Source organism: Onychomys torridus, chromosome 8 (assembly GCF_903995425.1).
Source record: "Onychomys torridus chromosome 8, mOncTor1.1, whole genome shotgun sequence".
Lineage (NCBI taxonomy): Eukaryota > Metazoa > Chordata > Mammalia > Rodentia > Cricetidae > Onychomys > Onychomys torridus.
Genome location: NC_050450.1, coordinates 74785496 through 74800587, shown reverse-complemented (window position 1 = coordinate 74800587; position 15092 = coordinate 74785496). Strand labels below are relative to the sequence as shown.

At 43.2% G+C, this 15092-nt stretch overlaps 1 protein-coding gene across 2 annotated transcripts in view; it reads left to right on the top strand.

Annotated features, from left to right (window-relative positions):
- Vmp1 (vacuole membrane protein 1) overlaps positions 1-14779 on the top strand; it is a 101902-nt gene extending 87123 nt beyond the window's left edge. For both annotated transcript variants that reach the window (XM_036196772.1, XM_036196773.1), the window contains exons 11-12: positions 12955-13057; positions 13993-14779. In XM_036196772.1, coding sequence (XP_036052665.1) covers positions 12955-13057; positions 13993-14136 — 247 coding nt within the window. In that variant the 3' untranslated portion in view covers positions 14137-14779. The remainder of the gene's footprint in view (positions 1-12954; positions 13058-13992) is intronic.
- Positions 14780-15092: the final 313 nt, after the last annotated feature.

Genomic DNA, 15092 nt, shown 5'->3' with positions numbered 1-15092 from the left:
GCTAGCCTGGTCTACAGATTTCCAAGATAGCCAGGGCTACACAGAGAAACCCCATCTCAAAAAATAAACAAAAGTGTGTGTGTGTGTGTGTGTGTGTGTGTGTGTGTGTGTGTGTTAGCACTGCACAAAGATAAATATACCACTAAACCAAGAATGAAGGCATGGGTGCATGTAGCTCGGGTTTGTCTGATACTAGCTTTAAAGCTGAGAATGATCAGCTTGCTTGCTTGCTTCCTTTCTTTTCTCTCTCTCTCTCTCTCTCTCTCTCTCTCTCTTTCTTTTTTTCTTTCTCTCATTTCCTTCCTTCCCACTCCCATCTGTTTGTTTCTTTCTCTAACCTCCCCCGCCCAGCATGCGCCCCCCCCCCTTTTGTAACAAGCTCTCAACTATGTATCATGGCTGGCTTGGAACTCACAATGTACAACATTGGCCTTGAACTCATAGAGATCCACCTGCCTGTTTCCTGATCCCTGAGATTAAAGGTGTATATCACCAAACCTGGCTGAAATTACTTTTTTATTATAGTCAGCCCTATTTTTACTTCTGTGTGTATGTCCTTGTGAGTTCATTCCACATGTGTTTGGGTACCAGTGGAGACCAGAAGAGAGTGTCAGAATTTTTGGAGCTGGAGTTACAGGTGGTTGTGAGCCATCCAGCCTGTGTTCTGGAAACCCAACTCAGGTCCGCAGGAAGAGCAGCCGGGGGCGCTCTTGACTGTTGGGCCTCCTCTCCAGCCCCTATGGACTGCTCTTCTTCGTTGGCGATGGTCGTGGTGGTTCTGGTGGTTATAAGTGTGGAGTAACTTAGCGAAATATGATACCCTAATTTAAATAGTGCTTATCCTCCAATTGTAATTAACAGACTTAATTCTATGACAGTTCTGGAAAGTAGTTGCCAGTATTACTAGGTTTAAGGGAAAGAGTCCTTATTGTCAACTTCTAAATCAATACATGTAAATAGCTATACATGCAAATAATCAGATGTACTGGATCACTTACATATTCTGAGAGATTAGGATATAGATAACAGCTTTCTAATTTATGGTGTGTTTAGCAGGTGGATAGAGACGGAATTCAATTGTTGTTTTTAAAGATTTTCTTAGCTGGGTGGTGGTGAGTTCAAGTCCAGCCTAGTCTGCAACATGAGATTCAGGACAAGCTCCAAAACTACACAGAGAAAGAAACCCTGTCTTGACAACAACAACAACAAAGATTTTCTTGTATGTTGTTTTGCACTCTGTGAAGTCAGAGGAAAGAGTCACAGTACTAGGAAACGAGCATTTGAAAGGCATTATTTTATTTCTGTGGCCTGATTATGATGATGACATAAAACTGATTTTATTTAATTATAGACTTCCTCTATTATGAGATCTACACATAGTTCTTAAAATGCAGAACCAAGTGATAAAAATTGTAATTATAAAATGACATGTTCCAGAATTCTCACCAAGTAGAGGCTAAGAATTCCCAGAAAATAACATTAAGCTATGACTCGCAACAAGCCATATGCAGAACATTGGCTTGCTGTCAGCTTGCCAGGGTCTTATTGGAAGACAAAGTCCCCAGTTTTACCACACAAGAGAAGTTTCCATAACTCAGTCATTGAACTCGAGGCTGGGGGATGGGGTTGGCTGGAACAGGGACTTTTTACCAGATACAGAATGTTCCATGCTCTTCTTTGCTGTCTCCTATTTTTGAGTTAACTTGGTGTTTGACCTCAGAGTCAGGCTTGCCTGTGGCAAGAGAGATCATTTGAACCAGTTAGTAATTAAGTGCTGAAATCGGAATGTTGTTTCTTGTCCCTCCCTCTATGGAAAGTAGTTAACATGAGTTATGTCAGTCTGGACCAGGGGTGGAAACTCAACCTTTCCTTTTTGTTGTTTCTGTTTGAGTTTGTCGTTGCTGTTGAGAAAGGGTCTCACTGTGTGACCTGGAACTCACTTTGTGTAAACTAGGCTGACCTTGAACTCACAGAGTTTTGCCTGGGATTAAAGGCATGGGCCACCTTGCCTGGCTATCTTTTCAATATAAAATGTAAACTAGCACCTGAGGAGAAGAATTTAAGTGTATTTAAACCCCACCACTTGAACAAGATGCTAATTTGTTTTATATATATTTCTTGGAGAGACAGGGTACAGTGCTTGGCTGGTCTGGGCTTGGTGGGAGAGACAGGGGTATCATGAGTCTAAGGCCAGCCTGGGCTATATAATATCCTGACTCAAGAGTGATAGCTAGTGATCCTAATTTGTTTCTTATAAAATCTCATGTTCATAAAGACCAAGAGTCAAGTCCTTCAAGGAGATTTCTTGAGATCTATGATTTGACTTAAAATCAGCGCTCAAGGCTCCAGATTCCATACCCAGCACCAAACAACACCCATATTTCCCTACCCAGCCACCCCCGCCAAGAAAACCAGAACAGCCTTTGGACAAGTCTTGGGTGTCAGTGAACACTGAGGAAGTTCAGAGGCAGATAATGTATTCGATATGAATGTGAAGTTTTCCAAGTGTCCAGGAGAACCAGGAGAGCCTTCTAATTCCCCATAACTGATAGACAAAGTGTTTGCTATAACTCTGCTAAGGAACGCAAGACCTCTGATAGGAATATTTCATGTCTGTAAACGATGCATCCCACCAGGAAAGAAGCTGTTGCTTTCTTTGAAGTAATGTTTTCCCTTTTGCTCCCTATTGCTGAACCATATACTGCTTCATAAATAATTGTGTTTGCTGAAGGATGAGAATGTATTTTTCATAAACTCATTATCTTGGACTGTTTATAGCTGTTGGAGGGACTAGATCTTCCCTGGCCCCCCAATGTAGAAGGGCAGGGGAGACCTGATTTACAAAGTATGTTATATAAATGTTGTACTGTTAATACTGCAAATAAACTGAATAGCAAACAAAAAAAGTAAACTAGTTCATGTCCCTGATTCTCTTTGACATTGATAATTACGAAATAATTTTCTTAAAAAGTTATAGAAATCTGGGCCGGCCAGTGGTGGCACATGCCTTTAATCCCAGCACTCGGGAGGCAGAGGCAGGTGGATCTCTGTGAGTTCGAGGCCAGCCTGGTCTACAGAGTGAGATCCAGGGCACGCACCAAAGGTACACAGAGAAACTCTGTCTCAAAAAAAGTTTTAGAAGTCTGGACCACAAGTATTCATTTTTGTAATCTGAAAAAGGATAAATTGAGTTTAGGCCCAGCTTTGGGGACCCAGTTTTACACACCACTTTTAAAGTGACCTCCCTCTGCAGGGGAAGAGAATGGCCCTTGTCATGTCTGTGGTGGTCTGTAGAAGCCCTTCAGTGTCCCTGTCATAGATACTGGGGTGCGGCATAGTTAAACTGTTCATGAGAAACAGTATCAGCCTTTCAGTGGACTAGTAAAGCTAAGAACCGGTTATGTTCGATGATGGAGCGTTTACAGGGTAAAGGGAGAGGCAAGCTAAAGGCGTTCTTGACACTTTTAAATTACCCTATAAATACTTTTTAGATACATAAGCCTATTATTTCATTAATAGGAACCACTATGTGGTTTTGGATGAGGGAAATACTAGCAAAAAACAACAACAACAACAGAAAATACAAATTATGGGCCTGGAGAGATGGCTCATCGATGAAGAGCACTCACTGCTTTTCCAGTGGGCCTGGGTTCTGTTCCCAGCACCCTATTAGGCAAGTCCCAACTGTCTGTAACTATCTCCATGGACCTTCATAGGCACCTGCACATACATACATACATACATTCAGACGGACACACATTTTAAAAACACACCTTAAAGAAAAAGAAAACACAAATTACAGCTGAGTGTGGTGTGAACACCTGAGGGAGAGAGGAGGAAATGAAAAGCAGGCTGGGGAGGGGGAGCAAAGAAAAGAAACAATAAAAATGTAGAAGTTAGCTGGGCATGATACTGAACACACGCCTTTAATCCCAGCACTCTGGCGGCAAAGGCAGGTAGATCTCTGTGAGTCTGAGGCCACCCTGGTCTCCATAACAAGTTCTAGGACAGCCAGAGCAACATAAAGAAAAAAATCAATGGAAACAGATCAGAATTCTTGCCTGGTAGCCTACCCCTATAATCTTTGCACTTAGAAAGCTGAGGTAAGAATATTACCATTATTTCCAAGTCAGCCTGAGCTATGGAATATTACTCTGTCTCCAATAAACACAGCCTGATGCATTGATTAGTTTCTGTTCCTTGAAAACTGGCATGAAGATGCATTTCCAAGGTGTGCTTGCTGAGGCAGCAAGCACTGTAGAAGGCAGTGTTCTGCCCCTCCTTGTTGAAAGTTGGGAATCTGCAGTCAGCTGTTTGAATGGAGCCAGAAGGACTGTTTCTACCCTTAACAGAAGTCCCCTTGTCCTCCACGCTCGGATCTGCATTCTGAAGGAAGGTGCTCTCCAGCGAGAACACACTTGAGAGAGGTCTCAGTCATGTTCTGGTTCTCAGAGGAAACTCCCAAATGTTCAAAAGCAAGGGCAGTTGTCACCAAACCTTGTGTACTCGAAACACAGTGAGGCAGTAGCAACCATATGCCTGAAGCTTTTGGATGAAGCAGAGTGGTCTCCTGTGGTATTATTGTGTTCCCCAAGATGTTGTGCACCCTAATAAACTTATCTGGGGTCAGGGAACAGAACAACCACTAGATACAGAGGCTAGAAAATGGTGGCACTCACGCCTTTAATCCTAGTATTCCAGGGGCAGAAATCCCTCTGGATCTCTGAGTTCAAGGCCACATTGGAAACAGCCAGGCATGGTGATTCACGAGTTTAATCCCAGGAAGTGATGGCAGAAAGCAGAAAGGTATATAAGGCGTGAAGACCAGAAACTAGAAGCTTTTGGCTGGTTAAGTTTTTAGGCTTTGAGCATCACAGTTCAGCTAAGATTCATTTGGAGGAGGACACAGAGGCTTCCAGTCTGAGGAAAACAGGATCAGCTGAGGAATTAATTGGTGAGGTGAGGAAGCTGTGGCTTGTTCTGCTTCTCTGATCTTCCAGTGTTCACCCCAATACCTGTACCTGGCCCTGGGTTTGTTTTTATTAATAAGAACTTTTGAGATTCCTGCTACAGTCTTCCAAACCTGGAAGAAAGGGGTGGTAACACCGGGTACACAGTGAGCTAAGTTGAATACAAAAGAAGTTTAAATTATTTCAGAGGGCACAAATGCAAATAAAATTCAAGATGTTTTAATCCCAAGGCCTGAGGTTGAATCACAGCCAGTTTTAGAAGGTGTCAGAGACTGTCAGGACAGACAAACCCATAGAAGAAGCCCTAGATTGTTCAGTACAGTGTGTAATTCTCACTCTGGATTTGTTTTATGTTGGAGTAATCTTCCAAAATCCTGTGTGTGAAGAAACCATAGCTTAGATCCTAAAGGAAGTAAAATGTACAAGTCACCAACTTCCCCTTACAATAGCAGCTTCATAGATTACAGTCTGTATTCAGTTATGGTAACGACAGTAACACTTTTATTCAGGTACCCAGAATACTACTGGACCCTATTTTTACTAGGTTAAAAAGTGCTGATTTGCTCTGGGCAGTAGTGTCGCATGCCTTTCATCCCAGCACTGGGAGGCAGATAAATCTGTTAGTTGCAGGACAGCCAGGGATTCACAAAGAAACCCTGTCTCAGAAAACAAACAGTTCTGGTTCTCAGTCAGTGCCCGTCCACTCTTACTCCTGCATTATTAGGTAACAATTGGGGTCTTTTGATTTTTCCTCTAGTCTCTGAGGGCAGGATAGCTGTAAATACCAATGCAGGCCTAGGAGATGGCCTTTGCCTTCTTTAGAAAGCTTCTTGATAAATTCCCCCACCCTTTCCAAGGAGTTCACCTTCAGAGGAGGGTGTCGGGTAATCTGTCTTTGTTGAATCAGGCCAGGAGTCTGAGGTCGGTTCTGAGTCACTATGAATAGAGCTCTCGTATTGGTTGGTCCCCAGGGAAACTGGTGGTTAAATACTGTGAGAATCTTTATCAGACAGGAAATGACAACTCATTAAAATACTAACGGTTAAGCCTGTTTAGATCACTCACTGTCTGGGGTGAGGGAGTGGGGAGGAAAATTTAACCTTACAATATTTCACTAGAGTGTACATATTTCTAAAGAGAATTATCTCCTCTTTGTGTGGAAGATAGGTCTGCGTATGATGGAAGTAGAATGGGCAAGGACTTCTGTTTTATCTCAGAGTACAGCCCACTATTAGCTTAAATGTCCAGTTCATTCTCTGCAGAAGACTGCTGGCTTCAGCTGGACGACCATCATTCTAACCAAGAATGGTAGTGTGTGCCTGTGATGCCAGCATCTGCAGACTGAGTCACAAGACTGGAGAGTTCTAGGCCAACCTGTGCTCCATGTGGAGATCCCGCACACCACCCATTACCCCTGCAAAAGAAGAAAAGGGAGAGAGTTTTCTACAGAGGGCTCTCTTCCTATGCTTCTGAACTGCATCCCAACTGTATCTTAAATGATAGAATTCTCCAGAAATCCAGGTGCACACCTGTAACCCCAGTATTTGAGAAGCCCAGGCAGGAATATGTGAGTTCAAGGCCAACCTGGACTACTTTTGAGACCCTGTCTCAAAAACAAAAAAACAAAACAAAACAAAACAAAAAATGCAAGGAAGAATTCTCTGAAGACAGAGGGTAAATTTCATTTAGAAATTTACTAATTGAATCCAGAAAATTCTTTTTTGTTTTGTTTGTTTGTTTGTTTGTTTTTGTTTTGTTTTTTTGGTTTGATTTGTTTTTTTCGAGACAGGGTTTCTCTGTGTAGCTTTGTGCCTTTCCTGGAACTCGCTTTGTAGACCAGGCTGGCCTCGAACTCACAGAGATCCGCCTGCCTCTGCCTCCCAAGTGCTGGGATTAAAGGCATGTGCCACCACCACCACCCCAGCGAATCCAGAAAATTCTTAAGACAAAAGTTTTCTCTCGAGCACAGGCGTGAAGCACAGGTTTGGTTGTCCGGATTCTAAAAGACTCTTGGCAGCCGTCCATTAGAAAGACAAGAGAATACTGGACACACTGGCGCACTCCTGTAGCCCCAGCCCTCTGGAGGCAGGGCAGGCAGGTCTGTTCCAGCAGGACAGCCTGGGCTACGTAGAGGAGAGGGGGAGCGGGGGGGGGGGGGGGGGGGGGGCGGGGAAGAGGAAGGGGAAGAGAGGAGATTGATTTTTGTAGAAATACCTTGCTCTCCACCTGGACATTTAATTAGTCTGCTAACTAAGCCTTAAGATGGGTTTTAGAAGGCAGATGAGGCACATTCTTCTAATCCTAGCACTTGTGATGTATAGGCAGGAGGATCAGGAGTTCAAGACCATTCTTAGCTAGGTAGCAAGTTCCAGGCCAACCTGGGCTACATGAAACCATGTCTCAAGCAAATAAAACAGAGCCAATAAGGTGGCTCAGAGTGTAAGAGCACTTGCCAAACAAGACGGCCAGGTTCTTCCCTAAGACCCATCTGTGAGCTTTCAGCAGCCCTGGTTATGCCTTGAGATGATTACCGTCTGATAACCACCAGGCTCTAAATAACTTAGCCTCAGTGCTGTGCGGAGCAATGAAGGTGAAACCACCTTCATACCCATGACTTCCTTATTTCAGACCGTGTCAGTGTGGTCTGATACTGATAAGATACTTACCTTACATGTTCCTAGTAGTGCTGAGATCCTGGGGGAGGTGGTTACAAAAGAAACAAAGCTTGGGTTACATTAAATTTTAGTTCATTCATGCCCCTGCATTAGTCAGAGGAATTTCTACTTCTTAACGAAACAGTACATTTTTGTTGGGTTTTTTTTTTTTTTTTTTTTTTTTTTCCTCTTCTTTTTTTTGGTGGGGACAGATTGAGACAGGTTCCCTCTTTGTAGCTCTGGTTGTCCTGGAGCATACTATGTAGAGTAGGCTGGTGTGAGACTAAAGGCATATGCCACCGTGCCCAGCATTGATGTTTTAATTTAATTCGAGTATGTTATCATGTGGGGGAGGGAGGGATAATTTATAGAGCCAGTTTTCTTCTACCTCGGATCAGACATGGGCTGTCAGGCTTGTGGACAAGCACCTCACCCACTGAGCAGCATGGATGGCTTTATTGGGCTTTTAAGACAAGGTCTCACCGTGTACTCCAGCCTGATCTGGAACTTGCTGTCCCCCTGCCTCAGTTTACCCAGTGCATATTCTCCCATTTTCGACAAAACAGTATATTATTTTCAGCTCCTATTTCTGTTAAGTACGTGCCCCCATGTCATGACATTAGCAAAAACACATCTGACTAGGAAAATCCAAACAGAATCTTTCTTGATAAATAGAAGGAAAGGTTCAATGTTTCATAGCAGGATATAGTTGGTTCCTATCTCCATGATGGAGAAGTAACTCAAAGTTATTTAGATGTGGTTTTACATGTAGTGAACCAACTTGAAACATAGTGTGAAAGAATTCCCATGAGAAGTAGGAATAATAATAATAATAGCTGCTGGGTTCTAGTGAAAAGGCATAGGATCTGTATTAAGCAACAAATGAAAATTTGTGCATTGTGGAATAATCATCCCACCCACTCTTCAACAATCTCTGCCAGCTCTGAGGCTTCCTCAGGACTGTTCCTGACATATCTGAGAACAGAAAATAATGCAAGCCTTTATGAAGAAATATAAGGAGAGTTCAGAATACACATTCTTGTTAGAAACATGATTTCTAAAAGTAAGAGTTAAATGTGTTCTAAAAACCTCTTAAAATAAGAGAGTTTACTTACCAACTGGCCAGGGCTCTTTTTCCTCAGATGTTATTTTGAGTGTATTTATTTGTTGGTTGGTTTAGTTGGTTACTTTTCAATTGGTGGTGGTGGTTTGGTTTGAGATAGAGTCTTACACTGTTGTCCAGGCTGTGGCCCACGGGCCCCTTCACCCTCTTAGGTGCTGCAGTCAGAGGGTTTTTCTTTTTCTTTCTTTTTTAAAAAACAATAATTACTGTTTGCCAAGAAGTTTGTCTTCTGTCTGTGCTAACATATACTTAGGTACAAAACCATGAGAAACAGTCCAACACATTAAATCAAGTTTGAGTTCTGAACGTTAGCGTTTCTTGGGGATTTTCTCTGAAGAGTTTATGGTTGGTTTTTGCTGTTTAGTTTTGTTGTTGTTTTTCTTCTCCCTATTCTAAAGCCAGTAACAAGAAACAAAATATCCAACACTCACTCCTACCATGCACACACACACACACACATTAACTGTTTGGGGAGGTGTCTGTTCATTGTCAGGACAGGGGTTCTCTTTGTAGCCCTGGCTGCCCTGGAACTCATTTTGTAGACCAGGCTGGCCTCCAACTCAGAGAGATCCCTCTGCCTCTGCCTCTCAAGTCATGCACAGAATTTTTTCTCCCTGTTGTTTTTTTTTTTTAAAAAAAAAAAAAAAGGAAAGAAAAAAAGCTGGGTAGTGGTGGTGCACACCCTTTAATCCTAGCACTTGGGAGGCAGAGCCAGGCGGATCTCTGTGAGTTCGAGGCCAGCCTGGGCTACAGAGCATGGTCCAGGACAGGAACCAAAACTACACAGAGAAACCTTGTCTCTGGGGGGAAAAAAAAGCAAATGAGACCACCTTCCTTCTTTTAATGATTTCTTATTGAGAGCAAATAGCTATTTATAAAGCTAGTTTAAGTACATTTTAGTCTAATAAATAGTACTAGAAAATAGTTAAGTACTGAAATGTAGTTGTATTGTATTTGTTCTTCTCCAACCTTGTGTTCCTCTGTCTCATAAAACTAGTTCTTTGAACTTACTCAGTACCTAATAGCAGATGGAGGACTTCACCCACTCTTGAGGGTTGAGATAAGAGTTCTTAGGTGTGTGCACAAGGGAGCTCTGAACTTAATGCTTTCATCATGAGAACTGTAAATTGACGCGATCTCACACACACACACACACACACACACTCATGCATGCACGCATGCCTGCAAACATGCTATTTCTAGTGTGTCAGAATGGACTCTTGCTTCTGGTTTCCTGCTCACGTATAACTTGAGGAATGAAGTTATGAGCTGTTATAGTTTGTCTTAAACGTGTGTTAAGAGTGACAGCTATGGCTGAGGATGTAGCTCAGTTGGTTGGGTGTTTTTCTAGCAACATGAAGCTGTGAATTCAACCCCAGCCCTGAATAAACTGGATATGGTGGTGCAGGCCTGTGACCCCAGCAGTCTGGAGGTAGAGGCAGGAGGATCATGAGTCCTTGGCAAGGCTAGGTTGTATCACAAGTTCTGGTCCAGCCTGAGCTGCTTGAGTCCCCGTCTGGAACAAAAAGAGGGGAGAAATGGCCAGTAGAAAGAGAGCTTAGTGGTTAAAAGCGCTTGTCACCATAGTTCTCTTTTTTTCTTTCAATAACTTTGGTATAAGAGTACTTTGTGGAGCCCTGTGGGATGTCAGCGGGTCGAGATGCCTGATAGCCTGAGGTAGATTAAGGACAGAACCAAGAGTTGTCCTCTGCTGGGCATGCTGGTGCACACCTGTTTTATCTTAGCACTCAGAAAGCAGAAGCACGCAGGTCTCCGTGAGTTTCAGGCCATTTAGGGCTCTTAATGAAACCTTATCTTAACAAAGGAAGGAGAAAGGACCGATGAGATTGCTCAGTGGTTAGGAACCCTGTTGGTGATGCAGAGAGTTCAGTTCCCAACATCCACATGGTGACTCACAACCATCTGTATCACCAGTTCAGGGGATCCAACACCCTCTTCAGGCCTCCTTGAGCACTGCACACACATGCAAGTGTATACATGCAGGTAAAACACTCATTTACAATAAATAAATAACTAAATCTAAAACCAGTTATTCTCTGACCTGCACATACATGAACACACAATGGATAAGTAAAAGGGTAATAAAGTTTTTTTAAGAATGCTCTGTGTAAGGCATGGTGGTACATGTCTATAATCCCATCAGTCAGAAGGCAGAAAGGAGGGTGGTGATTTGAGTGAGGTCAGCAATGGGATTCATAGTAAGACATGGTCTCAAAAAAAACCACCATAACAAAGAGGTGATGCGGCAGTAGTAACACACACTTGTAATGTCCACACTTGGGAGGGGAGGCAGGATCTTTGAGTACATATTCAGGTTCAAGGCCAGCCTGAAATACTGAAGACTGTCTCCAAAGAGAGGGAGCTGTTAATAGGCTACAACGAATAATTGGCTTTAAAACTATACCTAGATTTCAAATGTGTTATGTTTTAGATTTATTCAGATCATGTATTTACTCATAATAGCTTTGGTTACAATATCTAAACTATCTAACAATGGCTCACACCTATAATCCAGCACTTGGGACAGTTCATGGGGGAACTTTGTCTCAGATAAAATAAAAGGTCCCTGAAGAAAGAGACCTGTCTGAAGACAGGGACTGCAGTGCCCTTCTGTTGGAGTCTATGCAGACCATTGTCACCTTCAGTACGTCATCCCTCGTCACCTCTCCTTTCCCCTTCCAGTTCCTTAGCTTGGTTCAGTCTTCTGGTTTTCTTTCTTTTGGAAAAGGCAGTCTTTAACTCACTCTGTAGACCAGGCTGGTCTTGAACTCAGTGTCCACCTGCCTCTGCCTCCTGGTGCTGGGACTACATGAGCGAGAACTCAGCCAGCTGCACTTTGTTTTGAGATGTTTGTTTTGGTTTGGTTTCCACTTGTCTACGCCATGGACACAAAGTGGGGACGCCTCAAAAGGTTAAGTGATTGGTAGATAATAGGGGACGCCTCAAAAGGTTAAGTGATTGGTAGATAATAGGGGACGCCTCAAAAGGTTAAGTGATTGGTAGATAATAGGGTGAGAGAAAAGGGATGGTCAGCAGTGGAGGAGTTGTTCCTGTCTGGCAGATAGAATAGCAAAAAGAGAGTTTTCCTCATTTATTCCTCTGCTTTTGTAAGGAGCAACTTAAATGTTCCAGAAAAAGAGTGCATTGGAGTCAGCACACTCTGCCCGAGCACTGGGCACTGCTCACACGCGCCTTCCATACTTTGTCTGGACGTAGGAAAAGTATCGGCTTGTTTGCCTGTTAGCAGATAAGACTGATGAGAAAATAAAGGGTACAGGAAATAAGGATGTTTCCTTTTTCAAAGCTGCCCCACAGTACCATTTTAAAAGGCCTGTTAGCTATCAAAAGAAAAAAAAAAGAACCCGGGAGCCTGGTAGCTTCAGTTGCCAGACCGGTTTTACAACCCTGGCTCCACAGACTCTGGGGAGCTTGCTTGGTCCGGAACCTTATCAGAGAGAGCTATCCAGACATCTTGGAACAGGCTGTTTAGTAATGTACAGGAGTTTCTGTGCAAACATCCATCATAAGCCATGAAATGATTCAAGGTCCGTAGTTCCTCTTTGTTCCTTTGTTAATCACTGACTTCTGGGGAGGGGGAGGTGCCTCCCGAATGTGCTAATGCATTCTTTTTGGATAAGGATGACGCAGGGATTGTCCTAATAAGGACTTAGATTGAGAAAGCACCTCCCCCCCCCACGTTACCCCCCCCCCAGAAGATTGGACAGTCAGAGAGGGGGAGGGCAGTTTCTTTTTTAACTAGAGATGACACAAGCGTAAGTCATTTCCTTATTAATCGGTTTAAACCAGTTCTTACAGGAACCAGTGGTGATAAATGTGGGACTTCTGAGAAGTCATTCATTTTATTCTTTGCCCGGCCACACCAGAGTGCAGTCTCAGCTGTGCTGGCCTCTCTCCCTGTGATAGCAGTGCCTCTGGGCCCCCGTTGTTCCTAGTTTCTCCCAGATGTAGTAATGCGGGAGATGTCTGTACTCTAAGGACCACTACCCAAGCCTCACAGGATTGCTTCAGTTCTGATTGCTGTATTTTGCTCTTTTTATGCAGTCCCTGCTATTTTTTTTTTTTTCTTCTTCTTTGTAAGTCTGAGGGGTAAGTGGATTTTCTCTAACATCTCTCTTGCTTTTCTTCCCAAATGTGTCTTTGCTGTGGCTTTGGTACCTGCTTCCAGAGCTGTCCCCGGTATAGGCCCGTCTCTGCAGAAGCCTTTTCAGGAGTACCTGGAGGCACAGCGCCAGAAGCTCCACCACCGAAGTGAAGTGGGCACCCCGCAGGTGAGCACCCTCTGGCTTCTCCCCCTCGGCAACTTCAGGCTCAAATTAGATTCACTCTTCTCCCGATTTCTAGATGGAGTGAGTGAGGTTTACCAGTCTATTAGCAGAAGCTGAGACACTGTGTATTCCCCACTGGGAATTTGTCTTTGTGTCTCTAGGGTGTTTTCAGAAACAAGGATGGGGTAATGCTTTCTTGACCTTAAATGAGTTATTACGTACACTTCCAGACTGGGTTAAAAAGTTAACATCTATACCATCACCAAGTACTAGGTGACGTGAACATGAAGATCCTTTTTCATTTCTGCTGTGGGAAACGAAAGCCACCGTTTGCTTTCTTCTTCTTTTCTTTCTTAAATAAAGCAAGGCTCCCACCACAGCTGAGCCTCTGGCTTGAATAAACCAAGCCTGGCCGTTTTGGTCAGCAGTTCTGAGGCAGAGGAAAGGCCCAGCCGGGATGAGTAAGCAGCACCCTGAACCACCAAGCCTGGAGGAGGCAGTTGTTGTTGTTGACTTTAGACTTCGTGTAGCCCTGCTGCTGTGGTTGTCCAAATGTGGCTCACAGTTATGTTCTAAAAGCAGCTCTTAACACTGAAACAGAGCTTAAGTTTTCTTCCCCTTCCCAGCAAGATCTGCAAGTCAGCTGTAGAGAGTAGATTAACAAGACCACTGTTCCTAGGGCACAGTTTAAAAAAAAAAAAAAAATAGCCCACCACCCCTCCCTAAACTATACAAGTTAGCATCAGCTGTGCATCCAGCGGAGTGAACTCAGACACCAAGTGTAAATTTCAGGGTACCTAGAGACCGGATTTTAATTGGTTTGTCTAGGCAAGCCTCAAGTTCTCATCATTTCCCTTGAAGCATTGTAAATAATATCCTTCCGACTGTCGCACTGAGGAAAGCCTTTTTCTTGAACTGTTCTGCCTTCTTTCCTACAGGGAGAAAACTGGTTGTCCTGGATGTTTGAGAAGCTGGTCGTCATAATGGTGTGTTACTTTATCCTGTCTATTATTAACTCCATGGCACAAAGTTACGCCAAACGAATCCAGCAGCGCTTGAACTCAGAGGAGAAAACTAAATAAGCAGAGAAAGTTTTTCTTTGCAGAAGTTAGCATGGAGGGGTCCTGCCTTACATTGGGAGGGCTCCAACCAGGAAGGAAGATCCCTTTTCCAGCCTATGTTGATTTTTAAAGCATTCTTCCTGAAGCAGTTTAGTCCGTATTTTACACTGACATCCTTTTCCTTTATGCGTTAAGGTAAGGTCTCCACCCTCCGTTCAATCCACATTGTATTTCCTTAGTGGATGTGATACTCTGCTGCAGACTCAACCAAAATTGGCCTTCTGTTAACGTTCAAGGGCCACATGGTACAATTGGAGAATCCCTGCCACCCAAACATCCTAAAGTATGTTAAATATGACAGGCTTCTTAAGCTTGTCACAAATGATTGTTTTTTCTAAGTCATCAAATGTATATAAGTTATATATATTGGATAGCAGTCTTGCATGTCTATCATGGAACAATTTAATATGCCTTCCTTTCCCACCCTCAAAAAGGCCATTTTATGATGCATTGCACACCCTCTGGGGAAATTGATCTTTAAATTTTGAGACAGTATAAGGAAAATCTGGTTGGTGTCTCACAAATGAGTACACCATTTTTTATTCTGTATATTTAGAATGAAGTCATGAAAACCTTTATAAAGACATCTTTGATCATTCCGAAATTGTGTCCGTTTTCTTTAGTGCTATGGTTTTTTGCTTCTGTTTCACTTCCGCCAAGTGAGTGACAGGCTTACCAAATATACTCACAACCAGAATTGCCTACGCCGTCGTGTAGTGCCTACGCCGTCGTGTAGTGCCTCAGAGAGCTCCACCAGGGCGGCTCATGAGGCTGGACCGGGAGAGTGAGGTTCACCTAGCATGGGAATCTCTGGCTTTATATAAACTAGAAGTAGTGATATATACATCAGCGTACACTAGTGAGAAATACTTTTTCATGTTTGTGTTAGTCTTAGCTGTTTGTATCCGACTTTAATA